The sequence below is a fragment of the Notamacropus eugenii genome, chromosome 1, assembly GCF_028372415.1.
Source record: "Notamacropus eugenii isolate mMacEug1 chromosome 1, mMacEug1.pri_v2, whole genome shotgun sequence".
Lineage (NCBI taxonomy): Eukaryota > Metazoa > Chordata > Mammalia > Diprotodontia > Macropodidae > Notamacropus > Notamacropus eugenii.
In genome coordinates, this window is record NC_092872.1 from 717900941 (window position 1) to 717923064 (window position 22124).

The 22124-nt window shown below is 46.1% G+C and overlaps 1 protein-coding gene across 8 annotated transcripts in view; it reads left to right on the plus strand.

The window, feature by feature from the left end:
- Positions 1 to 21379, plus strand: part of PSD4 (pleckstrin and Sec7 domain containing 4) — a 65070-nt gene extending 43691 nt beyond the window's left edge. For 7 of the 8 annotated variants that reach the window (XM_072636789.1, XM_072636794.1, XM_072636792.1 and 4 more), the window contains exons 3-16: positions 2974 to 3061; positions 4010 to 4394; positions 9378 to 9554; positions 9956 to 10036; positions 10759 to 10871; positions 11569 to 11627; positions 12199 to 12288; positions 13131 to 13174; positions 14017 to 14186; positions 16033 to 16103; positions 16245 to 16408; positions 16782 to 16926; positions 17074 to 17217; positions 19158 to 21379. In XM_072636789.1, the coding sequence (XP_072492890.1) occupies positions 2974 to 3061; positions 4010 to 4394; positions 9378 to 9554; positions 9956 to 10036; positions 10759 to 10871; positions 11569 to 11627; positions 12199 to 12288; positions 13131 to 13174; positions 14017 to 14186; positions 16033 to 16103; positions 16245 to 16408; positions 16782 to 16926; positions 17074 to 17217; positions 19158 to 19415 (1989 nt within the window). In that variant the 3' untranslated portion in view covers positions 19416 to 21379. The remainder of the gene's footprint in view (positions 1 to 2973; positions 3062 to 4009; positions 4395 to 9377; positions 9555 to 9955; positions 10037 to 10758; positions 10872 to 11568; positions 11628 to 12198; positions 12289 to 13130; positions 13175 to 14016; positions 14187 to 16032; positions 16104 to 16244; positions 16409 to 16781; positions 16927 to 17073; positions 17218 to 19157) is intronic. The other variant, XM_072636796.1, reaches the window with a different exon arrangement.
- Positions 21380 to 22124: the final 745 nt, after the last annotated feature.

Genomic DNA, 22124 nt, shown 5'->3' on the forward strand with positions numbered 1-22124 from the left:
AGACCAGATACCTGTGATACAATCACCCAGGGGAAAGTCCTCACCTTCCGTTCCTAAGATTCTCATTATTTAGAATAATAGTAATAATAGGGGCAGCTAGGTGGCACAGTGGATAGAGCAGTTAGGAGAAGCTGAGTTCAAATCCAGCCTCAGACACTTACTAGCTGAGTGACTTTGGGCAAGTCACCTAACCATGGTTGCCTCAACAGAACAGTAATAATATAGCTCTCATTTAGAATGGTACCATATAAATATGCTATTATTATGTATGTATGCATATGCATATCAGATTATGTATGCATATGTTTGTGTGTGTATACATATATGTGTGTGTATTCTATATGAATATTTCACTTAAATCTCACAACAACCCTAGGATAGAGCTGTTATTATTATCCCCATTTTACAAATGAAGCAAAGATGATTTGCTCACACAGCTAGTGTGGATCTAAGGCAGAATTTGAACTGGGGTCCTCCAGTGTCCCACTGCGTTCTATGCACTACAGTTGCCATGGTTTCCACCTCAGTCATCAACTCTTTGTTGAATAGAATTAGGCAAAGAATCTGGCTCCCCTTGTTGCTTCTTCCTCTGAAGGAAGGTCCACTCTAAGGGGTCTGGCTGGTTCTTCCGAGGGATGGTTTCCTACCACCCCAGAGAAAGACTGTCCTAATTGTTCCCATCCACAATATGTTGTAGTGAAATAGATAGTGCACCCAGAGTGAAAGCTGCCATCCATCCTGCCTCCATCACTGGCTGACTGTTCGTTCTGGGCAAGGTACCACTTCTGGGGGTTTCTCATTTTCTTCATCTCTAAAGTGAGTAGGTTAGACTTGATAATCATAAAATCACAATATCTTTGAAAAGGACTTCAGAGACCATCCATTACAGGGGAGCTTAACCTTTTCTTTTTTCTTGGACCCCTTTGGTTGTCCAACGAAGTTTACGGACCCCCTTCTCAGAATAATGCTTTATTGTCTACATGTATAATTGAAGGAAATGTGCATTTTTCACTAGAGATGAGTAAAAATGAAGGTGTAAATTGTTTACCCAAGATCATGGACTCCCTAAAATCTATCCACAGATTCTTTGGGGGTAGAGAACCTCTGATTTAGTAGAACCCAAATCTAAGGAGGAATCCTCTCTGCAAAATGCCCAATGAGTTGTCATCCAGCGTCTATTTGAAAACTTACATCGATGAGACACTCATTACCTTCCAAGACAGTCCTTTCCACTTTGGAACAGTTTGCATTGTTGGGAAGTGTTTCCTTAGATTGAACCAAGCTTTACTTCTATAAACTTTCTTTGCCTATGTAGTTACAGGCTTGGAAGTGAAATGCATTCATGACAGAAGTGTTCTCTCTCTTCTTTGGCCCCCAGTTTTGGAATGTGGACATTTCTGGACACACTTTTTGCCCTTTTTAACCTCTTTAAGGTGACAGAGATATCAGTAGCAGTTAGATGGATCTTTTCTTTCTAGCTGGCAAAAGAAATTCAAATTATTTAAACAAATTGGAAAAGAAATTTGACCAAGTAGAATAAACCTTGAAATCAGCTTTTGGAATTACCTACCTTAGATGGAGTGAAAGGAGGAATAACGAGAGACTAGACATCATAGTCTGGGAACTTATCTCCCAAATGGGAAGGTCAGTATCTACCATCCATCCCATTGGACCTGAAAGTGGATGTAGCTGGAGCTGTGACAAAAGTCTCATAGACTGCTATGCCTCAAAGCAAAGCTCTAGCAGGAATTCTTGGAGGACTTTTTAAAGTGCCTTCTAAAGACCATCTGACCAGTGCAGTATCAATGCTATCCCCTTGATCTCTCAGTCTAGTTATCCTGTCAAAAAAAGGAAATGAAGTAAGTCTGGCAAGACTCATTGTGGCTGAATCCACACTCACTCTTGGACATCATTATTTCTCTAAGTACTCATAAATCATTTTTTAATCTTATGTTCTAGAATTTGAAGAAGTCATTCTCCCTTCCCAACTTAAAAAAAATCAATATATGTATCCTTTCTCATTCTTATGACATTTTTTTCTATTCTCCACATTTTCCAGATATCACTGTTTTACTTTCTCTCTCAGCCTCAGCTTCCTTATCTATAGAATGGGGATAATCATAGCACCTATTGGACTGAATGAGAAAACATAGAGTGCTTTGCAAACCTTAAAGCATCATGTAAGTCTTAGTGATATCTTTGTACTCTTTGCTCACTCGAGAAGTTGGCATGGATAGATCTCTGGGTTTGGGGAGGAACTCAGCTCAAATCCTGCTCCACACACTCATTAGCTATGTGACTCTGGGGTCAAATTATTGCCCTTCTATCCATTTCCAAAGCTATACAATGAGAACACTTGCCAGAGTTGTGGGAATCAACATGGTGCGATATAAATAAAACATTTTGCAAACTCTAACATTCTCCATAGGTAGATGCTAGCTCTTCTGTTTCCCATTAATCATGTTTTCCTTCCCAGCTGAAACTCATCCTCCTTGGTATAGAAGAGGGAAATAAAATAAGCAGTCAATTCTGAGAATGTTTCTAGAGTTCCTGCTAGGTGCCACATTCCTGTGCTATATGCTGACACAGTTTTGCCTTCTTTGTAATCTGTTCTCATCCCCTCTGGTATGAAACTTCAGTTCTCCTGGGCTCTCCCAGCCCCACAGTTTGCCTCTGAGCTAGAATATGCTGCCTCTGCAGTCTCTGGGTGGGAGAATGAAGGGGCCCCACCCCTAGTCGATCTCCCCATCCCCAGTCAGCAATCTCTGCTTGGCCACCAGATCTTCTTCACTTGATGGAAAAGGAGACTTGAATTTCCAGAAAGCCAGCTTCTAATTTTGGCTCCACCATGAATTTGCTATGGATTTTCCCTCTGAGCCTCAGTTGTCTCCCCTGTAAAATGAGGGCATTGGACTAGATGATCTCATAAATATGCACACTCTAAGGAACTGAGCCTGGATTTCTTTCCTCTAGGTTCAGGACAGCCACACGCCTCAAGGAACCACAGAGCTTCCCTCCGATGTGGACAGGCAACTGCTCAAGCCCGAGGAGAGAGGTCCAGGTGAGTCCCTGCTTGGAAACTGACTTCGGGAGAGGGGCAGGGGACAGCTCTGGGACTAGGGGGGCTGTGATGGAGTGAGGACAACCCCAAGACCCAAAGGCATCATGGGATTATGGGGGAGGGAGAAGGAAGAAGGGACACCTGGAGGACTGGCTTCCCTCCATAAACAACCAAATAGAAGCACAGTGTCTTCTAGTTCCTGGATGTCTCCTTGCTCCAGTTAAAGGCGAGATGTCAAACCAAGGGCCTGAGGAGCTGGTGCTGACAGTGCTCAGATGGAGGAGGAAGGAGAGGGAGAGAGAAAGGAAAGGAAAATGAAAAGGGAAGAGAAAAAGATAAGCAGCCAAGCAGGAAAAAGAGGGCAAAGAGAAAAGAGGGAAAGAAAGGGTAGGTGAGCTAAAACCAAAATAAGAAAGGGGCGAAGAGAGCAAAGAAAGGAAAAAGAAGGATGAGAGCAGATGAGAAGAGAAGGGAGGAAAGAAGAAAGGGAATAATGAGAGAGAAGAGGAGGGAGGGGAGGAAGGAGAGTGAGGAGAAGGAGCTAAGGGGGGGAAGAGGAGAGAGGGAAAACAGAGGGGGAGCAGAAGATATTAAAGGGAAGGGGGAAAAGATCAAGGAGAGGAGGAAGAGAAAAATGGAAAAATGGAGGAAGAAATAAAGAGAGGAAGGAGGAAGAGAAGGAAAGAAGGAAGAGTGGAGAGAGGGAAGAGGGAAGGAAAGCAGAAGACAGTTAAGGAGGCAACAGGTTAAGGAGAGGAGGAGGGTAGAGGAGAACAGAAGGGAAGAGAGGAGAAAAGGAAGGAGAACAGACGATAGTTAAGGGAAGGGAAAGCTGGTCAAGGAAAGGGGGTGAAGGAGAGGGAGGAGGGAAAGGGGAAGGGGTTAGAGGGGAGAGCATCATCCAGGCATTAGTGAGTGGGTCATCCAAACCTTTGCCTTCTTCCCCAGGTGAGAGCAATGCTGAGCCAGTTTGCCCTCTCACTCCAGGCCCTTGGACACCACCTGCCTCATTTCAGGAGCCTAGCAGCCTAGGAATTGGGGTCAGGGACCTCAGTACTCAATCCAGCCCCAGCCCTAGCCTTAGTCCGACCCTCAACCCTGTGCAGCCCCTGGAGGGGAGTTTTCACAGTGACAGTGCTTTCCCTGAGTGGAGAATCCTGGCTGCCTCCTACCCTTCTTCTTTGGAGAAGGAGGAAGTAGATCCTGATTTCCTGAAGAAGACAAGTGAGCCCCTGCCTCCAGAGAAGACAGTGGAGCACCAAGAGGAAATCAAGGCAGAAGCAGCTGAGGAGGCCCAGAAGGATGTCAGCCCAGCACCCCCCAACACCAGAGAGTAAGTACGGGGAAAATCACCTCCCCAGTTAGGTGTGGGAGTGATAGTGACTAACAGGAATAATTATAATGTATGTAATGTGTGGGATGTATAATGTTTCATCCTGCTAGGATGGAGTAATGGGGAGGGGGGAAGGGGAAGGATAATCCTAGTAAGCCAAGCTATAAAAATGCCCCCAAAGACCCAGATGTGAGATCTGCTAGGGGCAGAGGTAAAAGGGGAGTTTTGAGGAAGTCTAGAAGGTATAAAATCATGAGAAACCACAGCACAGAACACAGAACAACTGGGTAGAAGCCAGGTGACTGTTAAGAGATAGCCTTTTTTTAAGTTGAAAGTTAGAGACAAGAATGAAGGATCTGTCAGGGTTACTGAGACAAGTTGAGCAGCTAGAAACTCATCACGATACATGTTTATCCAGTGCTTCAAGCCTTAAAAAGTCCTTTCCCCACAACAACCCTATAAGGCTGATAGTATGTGTGCGACTATACTCATTTTACAAATAAGAATAGGTGACGTTCCCTCTGTTTCTGGGTCAGTGCCGATTTTTGACCTGGCTCTGCTGACTTCAAGTCCAGCTTGGGAGGTCACAGGACTGCTTGGTGCAAACCCACCTCCCAACCCCAGGCCCTCCCTGAATTGGGGAGGAAAATCTAATCAGGCAGAAAGGACCTGGAGAAGGGAGATGTGATAGAGGTGTTGAGTGGAATTTGGGGAGAACAGAACCCTGAAATGGGGGCTCGTGTAGTTGCAAAGATCATCAGTGGCCAGGGAAGGAGGCCTGAGTAACCCAAAGGTTGGGGCTGAAACTATAAGCTGGGGGACTGTGAGACCTAAAATGATGATGGTGACGATGAATAGTAAGATAGCAAAGCATTTTTACATAGGTTATCTCACTTGACTCTCACAACAACCCTACAAAGCACTATTAGTATCCTCATTTTGCAAATGGGAAAACTGAGGCTGAGAGAAGTTTAGTTGTGTGTACAAGGCAGTATTTGAATTTTCTTGACTTTAAGTCTAGCTTTGAAATCCAAAGCAACAAGGCATTTAAGAGCCTGACTGAGGGGGAACCTGCCTCAGGCTAGGTTAAGGGAGGACATAGCAGCCCGCATTGGTTTGCCTGTCCTTAAATTTGTGCCCAGAGATCCCATGAATTGAAGTTAAATTGTTTGGGCTTCTAAGTAGGGGACTGAACAGGGTGAGACTGTAAATCAGTAATAAAAATAGGGTAGTAGAAGAACACAGTGTTCATCAAAAATCTCAGAAAGGAAGGAGGGAAGGAAAGGAAAGAAAGAAAGAGAGGAAGGAAGGAAGAGAGAGAGAGAGAGAGAGAGAGAGAGAGAGAGAGAGAGAGAGAGAGAGAGAGAGAGAGAGAGAGAGAGAGAGAGAGAGAGAAGGAAGGAAAAAAGAAGTCTCTCCCCTCTTCTTTCTGTCTTATTCTCCCTTGGATGTTTGAGGATGCCTGAATTCATTTTGTCAACTGAGAATCAAATTGAAGGGTATTGAATTAGTGTGACTTTTCCCCTATCCCACTTAATACATGTGTACTTCGTCTACCTCTCCCCTGTGCTCAGACTCCTGACTTCACCCCCCACCTTCTGCAGATGTGCAGCCTCTTCCTGTGGTTAGGTGGCCTCCTGAAACTAATATGTTCCCTCACCCCTCTCATCTCCCCACCCACATGTCCTTCTGCGAAGCACATTCTCATATGCAGTTTCTTTTTTTTAAAATGCTATGAAGTTTATGTATTTTATCTAGACCTTAGTAACGATCAAAAAAACAAACATTTGAATGCACAAAGAATAAAAAAGTGGCTACAAGCATAAGTGTATGTAAAACTTACATTTCTATTAGTAGTGCTTTGGTTAAAACCACTTTGGTTTTTCATCTTTGAATTTTTTTTCTGGACTTAGTTATTGTTTTACAACTATTTTTAATTTCCATAGTTTGTGTATGCTTTCCGATGCTGCCTTCCTCCCTCTGTATCATTTCTTATAAATCTCCCTACATTTCTTTGTAATAATATTCTTGGCTAAAGTTTCCATAGTGCTTTATGGTTTGTGAAGTGTTTTACATATGTTCTCATTTGATTATACTTTTCATTTCTACCATTTCTTATAAAAATAATATTCCATCGCCTTTATATTTCCCAATTTTTCTAGACATCCCTGCCCGTATGGGTTGTTTCTAGCTTTTTGCTATTGCAAATGGTGCTGCTAAAGGATGTTGTATAAAGAGAAACATTTTTTCATTGTGACTAAAATACTTAGTAGTGGGATCACTGGTAGAAAAGCCATGAAAAGTAGCTTTTATTGTATAGTTCCATATTGTTTTCCAAACAGATTGCATCAATTTATGACTCTACAAATTCTGTGCCTATTTCTCCACAGTCTGACCAACAATGGATTTTATCATTTTTAATCATTTGGTTTTTTGTTGTCCTGAGCTAAAAAATGCTATTCTGCTGTGTGATGTGGCATCTCAAAGTTATTTTAGTTTGCATATTAAAGACTGAATAATTTTATACTTAATTATTAAAGTAGCTTTTTGTTCTTTTGATAACTACCTGTTGACTTGTGGGAAAATGGGTCTTACTCTTTCAAATTTGTGACAATTTCTTTTGGAGTTGGATGTCTCATTTTTATCACAAGGATTTATGAGAAAGATTTTTTTCTTACCTAATACAGTTTTCTTTTTTTCTTATAACCCAATCCTCTTGAGGGCAACAAAAATTACTGTTGCAGAGAATTACAGTTTGATCAGGATGATTATTGATCTAAATGTATCCCAGATACATTGTATTGCACGTACTTTTGCATAAAAGACTATTTTTAAGGAGAATTTGTACAGGGTAAGAGCTCACATGGTGGTCAGAAAAAGTAATACAAGGATACTCTCAACGTCTCTCTTAATAACTTTGGGACTGATTGTGTGATGTGGGAGACACTGGCATAGGACCACTCAGCATGGTGTGTCCACATCAGAAAAGGTTCTGTGTTCTGTGAGCAAAGCAGAATTGAAATTGCTCAAAGGAAATACAAGACATGCGAATTTAGAGAATCCACCCCAAATGTTCACAAGGGCTATCTATGGCCATCCTGTGGTAGAGCATTCTGAGCTCATACTGGTCTGAGCAGCCACCATCAGGTGTGTTGTAATTTGCCTCTAACAAAGTCATATCATTTTGTTCCTCTTTAGGAACAAAGAACAACAACCAAAAAAATGAAATTCCTTGTTTCTGACTCCAGCTTGTCCCCCTTGAAGTCTTTATTCTCTTCTGACTTCTCATCTTTGACGATCTGAGGCCCAAGTTCAATTGTCTTACCTTGACTCCCTAGATATCTCTTTCCTGTTCTTCTATGCCTACTCCTGGTTGAGTCTGGAGGTAGTTGACTTAGCTACTGCAAACAAGAAAGAAAGGAAAGAAAGAAAGAAAGGAAGAAAGGAAGAAAGAGGAAGGGAGGAAGAGAGAAAAAAGGAAGGGAGGAAGAGAAAAAAAGAAGGAAGGAAGGAAGAAAGAAAGGAAGAAAAGCAAGATTTTCTCCAGGAGCCCAGCTTCCTCTAGACCATTTCCCCTAATTATCCTCAGCCTCCTGCTTGGATGCTGAACTCCCCTTTGCTTGATCCTCTTTGATCCCCTTTGATCATCTGCTCCTCAGGACCCAGGGCCATTTTGTTTCTCCAAGAGGAGCTAGAGAAGCTGGCTCTTTTGCTGATGTAGAAACAGTTAGCCCATAACCATTTGCTGTAGTTATTTCATAGATGCAAATAAAACATGTCTAATTATACTAAAGAGTCTCATGGAAAGGGAGACAGTTCTCTGTGTGCTCTCTATATCATTCCTCCTCCTGGGGCTGCGTTAGGCTCTCTGATAGCTTGCCTGTCCATATGCTCCCTTGCTACTCACCCCAACTTGGAGGGTTCTAAGGAATCGTGAAGAGTTAGAACTAAGGGAGAACGAGGCGGAGGGGGAGTACTAGCTGGAAAGATGGGAGTGGCTGGATCTAGCACTTTGAGTTGGTTTACTTCTTTATTTTTTGTTTCCTGGATGTCTTTGAGTCCAGGCAGACTGAAGATCATCAGCACTGTCAGTCAGGGTTTGGAGAACTAGGCTAGATTTCACTTCAGCTCATACTCAATCTAACTTTTTCCTTGTCACTTCCATATGCGACTCATGATCAAGTCACTTAACTCCTCAGTTTTCTTATCTGTAAAATGGGAATAACAGCAGCACCTACTTTACAAGGTTGTTGTGAGTATCAAATGAGATTATATATGTAAAGCATTTTGCAAACTTTAAATGATTATAAAATGTTGACTATTATTATTAATTTTTCAGACCCTAAAACAGTTAGGTTCCCTTCCTGAGATGGGCAGGTTTATAGACTTACTGCTGAAAGGGACCTTAAAACCCAACCCTCATTTTACAGATGAAGAAACTAAGGTCTTGAGAAGTTAATAATTATAATAGTCAACATTTTTATGGTGCTTACTCTGTGCCAGGCACAATGCTTAAGCGTTTCATAATAATAATCTCACTTGATCCTCACAGCAACTCTGGGAGGGAGATGCTATTATTATCCCATTTTACACTTGGAGAAACTGAGGAGAAGTAGCTTGCCTAGGGTCACATGCCTGAGGATGGATTTGAACTCTAATCTTCCTGACTCCAAGTCTATCACTCTATCTACTGCTCCATCTCTGGACTTTAGGGCCTGATCTAAATATGGTTAGAGGGCAGGGATAATGGGCACCTGAAGCTGTCCTCCCTATTGCAGTTGGCCTTGGGTCAAGTTTATCCTCAGTTTCCTCCACAGAGGCCTGGGTTTGTCCTCTGGCCTGGGACTGATAGTAGATGTGGGACCTTCATTAGCAGCATGAATATTGTGCCATCCGAACTAACCTAGTCCTGTGATTCTGTTGCAGTCTGCCCTGGGTCTGCCAGCTTTGTCCTTAAGGTCCTCTCCTTTCTTCTCTTTTCAGACATCTTGGAAGCATGGTGTCCCAAACAGAGTCCCAGGGAGAAGGGCAGAAGCCAGAGTCTAAAGACAAGGTTGCCAATGGAGTCAACCCTGACCAAGTGGCTTGGAAACTGGCTTCGCGCCTCTACCATCTGGATGGCTTCCGGAAATCTGAGGTGGCCATGCACCTTCAGAAGAAGTGAGCAGGGGTCTAGGCTGGTTGGTTGACAAGATGGAGCTTCCTCTTCCAGGGGAATTCTGATCAGAGGGCTAGCTGGTTACTGCTAATATGCTCATGGCATTGCCTTCCTGTATAGTCTGTCATCTCGTCCCTGCGTCTTTCCTCCTCCCTGCCTCACTTGCTGCATGCTCCATGTCTGTTCCCCCTGGCTCACCCTTGGTCCCATTTTCCTTCTCTCTCACCACTGAACCAATCTAGTTTGTCCTCACACTCCCCCTGGGTCCCTTCTGTCCCTCCTATTGAGACTTCCAAGCATGCCATGGCCAACTGAGGCTCCTGTTTCTCCATCTCTTTTTCTGCCTGGCTCTGGTTCCAAGATTCAGATTCCTTACTGTTCCCATGCCCTTCTTGGCTTGCAGCAATGACTTCAGCAGAGATGTGGCTGAGAAGTACCTGTCCTTCTTCCAGTTTAAAGACAAGAGCTTGGACCAAGCCCTTCGGTATGTCGCTTGTACTATCAATAGGAGCAAAACAACAAGCACAAATAACCATGACATCAGCTTCTTGTTCAGTCATGTCTGACTCTGTGACCCTATTAGGGGTTTTCTTGGCAAAGACACTGGGTTATAGTACTGCCATTTCCTTTTCTTGCTCATTTTACAGATGAGGAAACTGAGGCAAATGGGGTAAAGAGACTTGCCCAGGGTCACACAGCTAGTGTCTGAGGCCAGATTTGAACTCAGGTCTTCCTCACTCCAAGCCCAGCTCTATATTCACTGTGACACTTAGCTGCCCCCATAATACCAGGAGCATATGTTAAATCTTGGGTTCAGATCCCACTTCCAATGTTTCCTTCCACTGTGACTCAAAGGTCAAACCCCTTAATTTTTTTGGACCTCAGTTTCCTTACCTGAAAATGAAAGAATTGGACCTCCTAAGGCCCCTGAGGTCCCTACCAGGTGTAGATCAATATTCCCTAGAATAAGAGGCTTTGGGCAAGTCACTTTTCTTAGCCTTGGTTTCCTCAATGGTTAAGTGAGGGAATTGGACTAGGTGACCACCTGGGTCCTTTCTAGTCTGGACCTAGGATTCTGTGGAGGATTTCAGTAGACAAATGGAGTGGACTTAGGGGGTGGGATCCATTCTGGGTTTGGGAGACTGCATGTTTTTCCAATGATTTCCTCTCCCTGACTTTTACCTTCACCCCTCAACCCTATGCCAGCGGCTTCCTCCAGGCTCTGGTGTTAAGTGGGGAGACTCAGGAGCGAGAGAGAATCCTCTATCAATTCTCCAAACGTTTCCACCATTGCAACCCAGGGGCCTTCCCATCAGCAGGTAAGAAAAGGAGGATCATGGAGGGAGATGGGCTGGGCTGCAGGGGACGAGTCCTGACTGGACAAAAGAATTCTAAAGAGGCAGATTGTCTATCATTGCCTGTTTAGGAATGGACTGGAGGAGGGAGAGCTGCACCCCTCAAATACACTGAAATCAATGAGTTCATTAGAGGGGCATCCCCTCCTTACAGCCACCTTTCTTTCCAGATGTTAATAGAAGGTTTCAGGAGTGGAAATGAGTCATTTAGTCACCCACGCACTGGGAATGAGGCTCTTCACACCTCACTTGGTCCTTGGATGAAAGATGACCAGTCTCTTTCAAGACTTATATTCCAATGCTCAAGGAGGCAGTATGGTGCAGTGGGGAGTATATATTGGATTTGGAGTCAGAAGACCTGGGTTTAAATCTAAGTTTTTGCTTAAGTGATTTTGGCCTCATTTTCATCATCTGTAAAATGGGGGGAGGGTGTTAGATTTGATGTCTTCTAAGGGCCCTTTCAGATCTAAATCTGTCCTCTTTTGGTTTTCATGACATGGTGAGGCATCAGAGGGAGATTTAAATGAAAGGAGGAGAAGGGGAAAGGAAAAATACAGTTCTACTGAATTGCTAAACCTGATTCTACTGAATCAGCTAGTGTTAATAGTAGTTGAGATCCCCACATTCAAACCCTAGATATCCTGGTTTCTCTGTTCCATAGATGCTGTCCACACCTTGACGTGTGCAGTAATGCTCCTTAACACAGATTTGCATGGACAGGTAAGTAGGAATTGTGGCAGGTTGGGGACATCATAGAGGAAGAGAGAAAGGGAGGGAGGCAGAGACAGGAGAAGAAATGGGAAAAACTCCAACTCTTAGTTTTTTCCTGGGATTCAAGGTCAGTGGGGTTGGCTCCTGGAATACTGGCTTGCTCAGTCTAAGAAGGTACTGGAGCTAGAAGTGGGGAGAGTACCCTCTTTCCCCCACATGAAGCCATAGTCCTGGAGCCATAAAAGTAAGAAATCAGGGAGAGAAGGGCTCATGATTAGTGGGAGTGGTAGATCAGAGGTTGGCTTAATAAGTAGAGGGCATTTGCATGATATAGGATGGGCAAGGAAAGCACTCAGGGGTGCTGTGGAACCTAAGGCAAGGAGATGGAATGAGGGGGAGGGGGTTTAGGAGATCTGAGCCAGTAGGGAAAGCATGGAGGGGCCAGCTGGCCAGATCTGAGACGGAGATTGAGGATGGTTCCAGCGGCCATGCAGGAACATGGGGATATGGGGGAGAGGGGGAGGCGATGCTGTTGGGTAGTAACTTACATGCTTTTCTCTCTGGACCCATGTGGCCACAGAACATTGGCAGAAGCATGAGCTGCCAGGAGTTCATAACCAACCTGCATGGCTTGAGTGATGGTGGGAACTTCCCCAAGGAGCTGCTGAAGGTGTGGAGACCAACAAGGGGTGCTAGTGGTTTCTTCTTGGAGCTCAGGACACCCAGGTCCTTGATGTGCTTATGCTCCTCATACCAAATGATAAGAGACCTCAGAGGTCTTCTCATCCGACCCCTCATTTTAGAGATGACTGAACGGAAAACCAGAGATGCTCAATAACTTTCCCAAAGTCACACATGATTTCTGACTCTAAGCCCAGGACTCATTACAGTTCAGCCAAACTGAGTCCCAAAGAGGGGAAATAATTTGCTATTGGGTGACAAAGCTTCCTCCATTCAGTGATTAGTGTAAGCTTGCCCATCACCAGCCAGGCCCAGTGAGGGATACCACGTCATATAAGAAAGACATGATGTATTTAGGATGCCTAGGTCATTTCCTCCTTGTCTTGCTTTGGGCTTTAGAATGCTAAAGTTGAGGAAGGAAGATGCTCAGAGTGGGTTGTTGGTGATCCACTATCCCTTTAGGAAAAGGATTTTGGACACTGTCCCCCTAAGAGCCCAGAGTCAGGGCAGGGGAACCTGCTTCCTCAAGGCCACGTATGACCTCCAAGTCCTCAAGTGTTGCCCTTGAGCACGTAGAGGGTCAAATGTGTCCTCAAGGCCACAGGTTCCCCACCCCTGGGGCCCCAGACAAAGAAGAGTTGGTAGTGGGGCATGGAATTGGGAAGTGTAGAGTTGGGGGGCAGTGTTTACCACAGGAGCTGGACTTCAAAAAACAGTTTCTAATGTTTGTGACCTTAGATAAATTACTTAACCTCCTCAAGCCTCAATTGCATCAACTTTTAAGGGTGACTGTGGTCTGTTTCTTCATGTGGTGTTGTTTTCTGTTTCCAGACACTCTACTGGTCTATCCGCAGCGAGAAGCTGGAATGGGCAGTGTAAGTACTAATCCCTTTTCCCCTCCTTATTACAACCCTGACCTCCAGCCTCTTCCCATGGTGCCTCCAATGACTGCTAATGTTGGCAGGATTTCTCCAGGGTAGACTGTGGGACCAAGTGGTTCTCCTAGGACCCAGAAACCATGGGCCACTTAAGCAACCTCAGGGACAGGTCCATGAGCTTGTTCTGGACAAAGAGATAGAAGCATGGACCTGGTCTGTGCTACCAATGGGAAAAGGGGAAGCCCCAACCCAATTGACACATTGTGTCAATCCAATGTGTCTAAAGAAGGGTGGAGGAGAAGTGGAGCCCAGGTGAGTTCTGATCTATATACAGAGAGCATAATGGACAGCTGAAAAAGGAAGTGGGAGGGGAAGATAAAAGGAGGAAATAAAGAAAGTTACATGAGAACTTTATTATATATTTAAAAGGAATAGCAGATTGTATATAATAGATTTTCAGTTTGATGTACAATCATTTTTTCTATTCTTCTATATTATGGAAATGGTTGTTTTATTTCTTAAGTTTGGAATGAAATAAATTTTTAAAAATTTGTAGAGCACTTTCTGTCAGTAGGTCCTCACAACAACCCTGTGAGATAGATTCTATCACTATCTCTCATTTTATAGATGAGAAAATTGAGGCAGATGGAGGTTATGACTCACCCAGGATTACGTGCTAGTGTCTAAGGCAGGATTTGAACTCAGATCTATGTGACTCCAAGGGCAGTATTCTCTCCCCTATGCCCTCAGAGCTATTTCCTCTACTGTGACTGTACCTCTAAAGGATGCCTTTCATCATCCCAATCAGCCCTCATACACTTTGGCTCCTCATCTCACAGGGACGAAGAGGAGGAGCTAGCCACAAAGCCCATGAAGCACAGGCCATCCATTTCAGGCAGCCAGAAGAGACGCAACACCTTGGTCCAATTCGCCCAAGACCCTAATGTACCCACCTACAAGCAAGGACTCCTCGCTCGAAAGATGCACGCTGATGTTGATGGGAAAAAGAGTGAGTGTTTGAGGCTGTGTGTGTGTGTGTGTGTGTGTGTGTGTGTGTGTGTGCGCGCGTGTATGAGACAAGTACATAAACTGACTGTCCCCACTGTCTAGGTCAGCAAACATGACTTGAGTGCCCACTACATGCAAATGATTATGGGGGAAGACACAAAAGTGAACAAGATGCATCCTTAAAGAGTTTAAATTATTTTCTTTTTTTCTTAATAGTATTTTATTTTTTTCTAATTGCATGTAAAGATAATATTCAACATTCATTTTTGTACAATTTTGAGTTCCAAATTTTTCTCCCTCCTTCCCTTCGCTCCCCCATGACAGTAAGTAATCTGACATAGGCTATACATGTACAATCATATTAAACATATTTTCACATTAGTCATGATGTGAAAGAAGAATCAAAACAAAAGGGAAAAAACATGAGAGAGAAAAAAAAGAGGGAAAATAGTGTGTACTTTGATCTGCATTCAGACTTCATAGTCTCTGGATGTGGATAGCATTTTCCATCATGAGTCTTTTGGAATTGTCTTAGATTCCTGCATTGCTGAGAAGAGTTAAGTCTATCAAAGTTGCTCATCACACAATGTGGCTGTTACCGTATGCAATGTTCTCCTTCTTCTGCTCACTTCACTCAGCGTCAGTTCAAAAAGCTTAAAATTTTGATGGAGAAGAAAGCGATATAGAAATAGCCCTAATACAAAACAGACTGAGAAAAGACCTGTGGTGCACACAGAGGGACAGTAAGAACTCATCACAGCTCACCTTTGTATGATGCGTCTAAACGTTATCTCGTTTGAACCTCATAGCAGTAGCATGTGGTAGGTGGTGTTATTATCCTCACTTTGTGGATGAGGAAATGAAGACTGAAAAATTCTGAGTTGCCCAGGGTCACCTAGATAGGCAGAATTCAAACTTTGCTCTTCTTGAACCAGGTCTAGTGATCTGTCAACTGCGCCACCTAGGGGAAGAAATCTTTTCTGGTTGGGGGAAGATCGCAAAAAGCTGCACAGAGGACAAGGCATTTGAACTGGGCTATTTTTATTCTGTCTTTTTCCCAGGGAATAGAATTGCATTTCCATGAGTGGTAGGTCACACAGCTTCCCATGGAAAAACTTGGCCAGGGCTGGAACTTCTCAGTGGCCAAGGCTGTTGGGAAAGGGGGAAGGCAGGGAATCGCTAAGGAGAAAGGGAAGGGGACAAGCATTGGTATAGTACCTACTATGTGCCAAGTAGGATGCTAAGCGCCTTACAAATATTATTTAATTGGATCTTTACAAGTAGGTAATGTTACTATCCCCATTTTACAGTGGAGGAAACTGAGGTTAAGCAAAGGTTATGTGACCTACCCAGGGTCACATAGCAAAGAAATGACTGAGGTCAGATTGGAACTCAGGTTTTCCTGACTCCATGCCTAGTTTTCTATTCACTGTTCCACCTGACTTGTCCACTCTGATGCCTAGGGCAAACTCAGTGACTATAGGTGCAAGTGGGGAATACTGGTCTGGAAACCCCTGTCCAGTCTAACTTTTAACACAGGGCTGCTGAGAGCTGGGAGAACTACCCCCTACCCTGGAGTAAATGTGGGGTTCTAGCTCTTGTCCTTAGAGGGTTAGGGGACCTGAAATGCACCTTTCCCCCCCAAAAAACTGGGTTCAGAGGCCCCTCAAGTACCTCCTCTCCTATCTAGGAAAGCACTGCTTATCCCAGGGCCAACCTGATAAGCACAGAAAAGGTTCCTCCCTCCCTGATTAGAGGATGGCACCAAGGAGAACTCCTTGGGACAAAGCCTCAGACACCTGGACTTACTTGCATGCCCACCACCTTCTTTCCTCTTCTCTGGATAGCTCCATGGGGGAAGCGTGGCTGGAAGATGTTCCACACCCTTCTTCGAGGGATGGTGCTCTACTTTCTGAAGGTAAGCATGACATCCAAATGGTGGGCAGCCTAGAATCCTGTTGGAGAGGGGATGGGAGCCCAGTGTCAAATCCTGGTCCACATTTCCTCTGGAGAGCTGGGAAGTTTCTTCTCATCTCTAAGTCTCATCCCCCTGGGGCAGGGAGAAGAGTCCTGTCCGGAAAACTGGCCCTTGGAAGGGCCCATGCCAGAGGAAGCTGTGGGGGTACATCACGCACTGGCAGTCCCAGCTGTCCATTATACCAAGAAACCTCACGTCTTTCAACTACGCACAGCTGATTGGCGTCTCTACCTCTTCCATGCACCGTGAGTTCTTACAGGAGGATAGGATGAAGGAGTATGGAACCCAGCGGTGACTCTCAGAACACTTCTGGGGCTCTCATAAAACTTCCTTTTTACCCTCTCCTGGAACTTCAGCCCTTACTGGCCCTTTGCTGTTGGCTGAGAACTGGGCTCAGTCCACTATTGATTTGGACCACACCTCACCATGAAACCCTAAGGGAGTGTGCTTTCTGGGGGGGGGGGGGAACTAGATAATAAAAATAGAGAAAATGGGTATGTTTGGCATGGGGGGGGGGATGGTTTAAGGGTGAGAAACAGGGAAAATTAATAGAGAACTGACTGCTTTCTCTCCTTTGTTCCCAATCCCACTCAATGACTTCTGCGATGCTGACTCTAGAACCGCCAAAGAGATGACTTCTTGGATCTCCCGGATCAACTTGGCTGCAGCCACCCACTCTGCACCACCCTTTCCTGCTGCTGTGGGCTCTCAACGGAAATTTGTTCGACCCATCCTCCCCACTGGCCCAGCCAGGAGCTCCCTGGTATGTTAATCCCTGGGCAAAGGAGAGGGTAGAGGGCAGGGACCCCCATGGTGGTGATGGGGGGATCCAGATGACCCATTTATAGTGGCTCTTTGGCCAGTCCCAAGGTGAGGCATTAGCCTCAGTCCAGCCCCCTTTAAAACACAGGAGGAGCAGCACCGGTCCCATGAGAGCTGTTTGGATGCAGCCTCTGACGACCTAATAGATCTTCAGAAGAGCCTGCCTGAGCGGAGAGGCCGGAGTCGAGACTTAGAGGAGTACAGGCTCCGAAAGGAGTACTTGGAGTATGAGGTAAGTGAGGCCTTCTCTACAGCTATTCGACCATTTCCCTTTTCTTCCTCCACTCCCCCCATCACGGCTCTTCTCCCATTAGCTGTGTTCCTGTACTTTCCTCCCCTGGGTGGTTCCACCCTGTGCATCAATAAGGTGCCCGAGGGGATAGGAGACATTGATAAATGCTCAGAAGCTGGGAGATCAGCAGGTTCTTGGCCCTCTGTACCTCTATTCTCTTGAGTCTGAGAATACTTCCCTGGCCAAAGTCTCTGTAGGCCTGTGACAGAGCACAGAATGCTATAAGTTTATATTTTTAACCCAAATCATTTTCCTTTGGGCTTATTTTGTTTTCCTCCATAAAATTAGAAAAAAAAATACTTTCTTGTCAGCCATAAATTGTTCCTACAGGTCTTTGCATCTCTGAATTTACCTAGCATGGTTTTTTACGGGCTGCCCAAGTTTAGATAATATACAAATTGATGTTTCTCAACTAGCATAGCCAATAAATCTGGAAAGGGCACCAAGTTTTTTCTTTTGTCCAAATTCAGATTTGCCTCTGAATTTCCACCTTATTTCTTGAAGCATTGTCTACAGGCTTGTTACTAATACTTCTTGTATCTGGAGCAAAAGGTTTAAAGAACCCTGAGGTGCCTGGGGGAAAGTCACTTGAAGGGAGCAAACCCTCAAATCAACTTTTTAAGATGGGGGTAAGGCCGGGGAGGCCCTAAGACCGTGTCCCTTGAAGGGGTGATAGACCCCAGAATGCCCTGGACTGAGAAGGAGCTTGCCTGGCTGATGCTTCTAGGCAAAGGAAGCTGCCAGCTGGTAGCTTCCTATTTTGACTCATTAGTCTCAGGAATTAGGGAATCATCTTTCTTCTTAGCTAATGGAGATCAAGTACTGTCAATGTCCCCTAAAAGTCTAGTCTGTGACCCTGATTAGATCTCTGTTTCTTTTGTTTTTTCAAAATCAGCACCCTAAGGCAAAGGCCTAGGTCTGCAACCCTGGTTATACCTCTGTGGGTTCCTTTTTCTCCAGTGATTTTAAACCTATAAATTTTAAAGTTCTCATTGGTTCTTAAATTCTCTGCCAGTTGGGCATAAGTGATAGCCAACCCCAACAAGACAGAAGGACTTGTCAACCTAGGACCATTCCAGCTAAAGCCCAGGGAATCTCATCAGCAGGTTGGGCTTAGGATGGTGGTTTTTTTTTGTTTTTGTTTGGGGGTTTTTCCCCTCTTCAAAACTATATATTAAGTCCTAGAGGAACTACACTCTTCACTGTTTGGAGGGTCCACCCTGATCAGATCCTCCCCTGCATACAAAGCAGCGAATAAGGACAGGCAGAACATTTCCTGTGCTCTGGGCAATGCCAGAGGAGGAGGGTTCAAATGGCTGAGGGACTGGGGATTTGTTGGAAAATATCAGTGCTGGGCATCTCTAACTACACAATATGGGCATGTTTCTGCCAGTAAAGTGTGGTATTGGAGGGAGGGAAGAGCTTCTGCCAGTAATCTAGTCCATTTCTGCCACTCTGCTTTGGGGGCTGAGCTTGGGGACAAGTAGCGAAGACTAGGCATCTTCACTACACATATGCCCATAACTATGTGATCCATCCATCTTTCCATCTATCATCGCTCTCCTCGCCTTTCTACTTTTCCTCTCTCTCTCTGTCTCTCCCTCTTTCTCCCTCTGTCCCTCTCAAATCTATCTATACACACTCACACATACACACTCACACATACAAATACACATACTTGAGAAGTCTTCCCCATACCCCAACTTGAAAAGATCATGGGGCTGTCCCCATCACCCCAGTCATGCATATACCAACTCTTCTGCAGGGTCCCCAGCCTTATGCCACCTTCTGCCCTGCTCCAGGTCAGTTCTTCTCCCTCCCTCCCTTTTGTAGTGGGACTTATACTAAGACAAGGGACTGAAGGGACCTGTGTGTTACAGAAAACCCGTTATGAGACCTACGTACTGCTACTGGTGACCCGCCTGCGCTACCCCTCTGATGACTTGGACCTATGGGAGAGCCAGATGACAAAGGAGGCTGAGGGGACCTGGACACCAGAGCCTAGCCTCAAGAAATCCCATTCTAGTCCCTCCCTGCACCAGGAAGAGGCCCCCACCACAGCCAAGGTGAAGCGGAACATTTCTGAGAGAAGGACATACCGCAAGATTATCCCCAAGAGGAACCGGAACCAGCTGTGAACCAGGGAGCTGGACAAGGCCCCTGGTAAATCCAACCCAGGAGTCAATGCTATGCAATGGAGAGAAACCACCAGCCTCAGTCTGTCTGTACCTCCAGGCTGAGCAGGTCCTGACCAGTCCTCCCCCCCCCCCCCAGACTGCATCCCTTGCAGGTGGCTTATTCATTTCTGGGATTTAGGATTCTTCCCTCCTCCCTTTTGTGTCTAGTTGTTTGTTCTTCCTCTTCCTTCCAACCCTGTCCTCCTCCTAACTTCATGGAAGTCACCAAATTTCCTCTAGCCTTCAACTTTCAAATCACATCCCCCACCCCCAGCCTCCCAGAGTGAGAGAGAAGTGAAGGTGGAGAATGAGCCCCATGTTCCCCACCCACCAGAGAATTCATGCTTGCTTATTGGGGGGCAGGGACAGAAGGCAAGGGGAGACAGAGAACAGAGACCTGGGCTTCTCCCCCTGACCTAATGTGGGACATGTTTCTAAAACTCAACTGGACTAGATACTCTCTACATTCATGTCTAGTTCTGGGGTGCTAGAGAACACCTAGAGTGCTATCTCTCATACATACCACCAGAAGCATAAGGTCCAGAAAAAAGGGAGTCGAAGGTTCAGAGTTGGAGAGGCCAGGCTGCCTGCTTAGAGAAGCCCCTGGGGTGAGTTTGGGAGGGTCTAATCTATTGATGGCTCTAGGGTCTCCCCCACCCTGGAGAAAACGAACCCCGAGCCCTTGTATGTGCAGGCTTACAGAGCTCTCTAGGTTGGCCTGGCAGATATGAAAGAGAAAAAGTGTGGGCCTAGTCACTCCCCCCTCTCCCCTTCCCATCCAGCTTTGGCTTCAGCAGGTGTCCCAGGATGGAGCCTGGCAAGGCAACATTTTCCCCAAAAGTCCTGGCCCCTCCTCCTCCTCATCCTTATTGCCCCTCCCCCCTCCCCTGGCCCTCCCAGCTGGGAGAGGCCCCTGGCTTGAACACCCATTCGGTGATCAGCCAAGCAGAGCCAAGTGTCTGGGGAGGGGGGGGAGCAGAATGGGGTGGAGAAAACCTTCCACTCTCCAGAAACTGCAGGGCTGAGGAAAGACACCTGGAACTCTGGGAACAAGTGGCCTTTGTTTCTTGAGGTGCAGGAAAAAGGGTCTCACTGCTGGACCCTTCCCCTTCCTCCCCGGTCCCTAAGAGCACGTAGGGAGGGATGCACGGGGGTGATGACTCCTCTAAGGGGCAGCAGAAAACAGGACTTCCTTTGCAGCATACCCTAGCTCCCCAGTATTCCAGCCCAGTTCCCCCAGACAGCAGAATCACCCTCTGACCAGTTATACAATGGGAGTGATGGCTTAGATGGAGGATTATGGGCTCTGGAAATCCTTATGGAGTCCCATCTTTCCTCCCAGCCATGCTCTTGACTGCCCTGAGCCTGACTCCCTGCCAGGACCACCCTGACATAATGCAGCCCTCTGGAAACCCATGGAAAAGTGTCTTCTCCCTCTGTAGCAGAAGGAGCCACAGCCTTGGCCTGGCAAGCCCTCTTTCCTTGGTTGTGAGGGATGGATTCTGGCTTCTGATGTCTCCACCAAGATCCCCACAGGAACCACCCCCCCAGAAATGGCTCCAGATCCCCAGAGCCCTGGTTTATTCTGGTCTTTCCCAGCCGAGGTACGAAGACTACGTCAGCACATGTGGGAGGCCGAGGTCAAGGCTGAGGGACGGAGAGCGGGGAGGGGCCCTCATTGTTTCTGCTCAGCCAAGTGAACCAGCCAGCAAGGAAGGTTCACCCTCCAACCCCCATCCGTCCAGTCCCCACAGCCATGCTTGGGCCTCCCTGCCTCTTCCATTTGCAGCCTGTCCTCAACATCCAGGAGAGCACACACTTCCAAAGGCTGCTTCTTCATTGTCTTCTGAACTCCTCCTGGCTCCAGGAAAGCAATGGCATGCACCCAGTGGGTGCTCAGTAAATAGAAGCTAATGAGTGATGCATCCTGGTGTGTGCTTTCATGGTCTACACCGCAGTACTGATGGTGAATGGTGGTCCTCGGGAGCTGAGGGTTGCTGCTTTCCTGAGGTGGGGTGGTGTCTCGAGGTTTATACCATGTGCCTATGCCTCTACAAGCTTTGTGTCTACATCAGCCCATGTCTTTGGGTGCATGTATGTGAGGGAGAACTGATTCAACCCTAAGGGAGTCCTGACCAACCTTGAGCTCACTGTAGCCCAGTCATTAGCTAGGAAAATGGCCTTAATTGATCCTTTAAGTCCAGAAGGGGCTGCTCTTCCCCGAGGCAGATGGGACCTTCAAAGTTTATTTGCTCCCACCCCATAGCAGATGCTCCTTGGATGTGTGATTGGGGGGGGGGGGGCACGGCGCAAAAAGCCAACCCTTACTCCCACAGTGAAAAATGTCTCCCCTATGGGCCTGCCCTAGGGTGTGACATTCCTACGTCAGTTCTCCTTGGGGTCAGAACGATGGAGCGTCACTCAAGTCTGGATTCAGAGGAGGTAGATTTGACACTTGGCACAGGACTTCAGGGAAGTCGCTCCACCTCCTGAGCCTCAGTTGCCTCATCTGTAGAATGGGTAGGGGCAGTGGGTGTGGGCTAGACCTCTAAGACTCAAAGCACCACAAACTGGGTGAGGAGTGAACCAGCCCCAGGCAGAATTGTTACCAGTCAGGCTGTAGCTGCCGCTGTTGTCCACCTGAGGGAACCCTTGGTCCGCCCTGTGCTC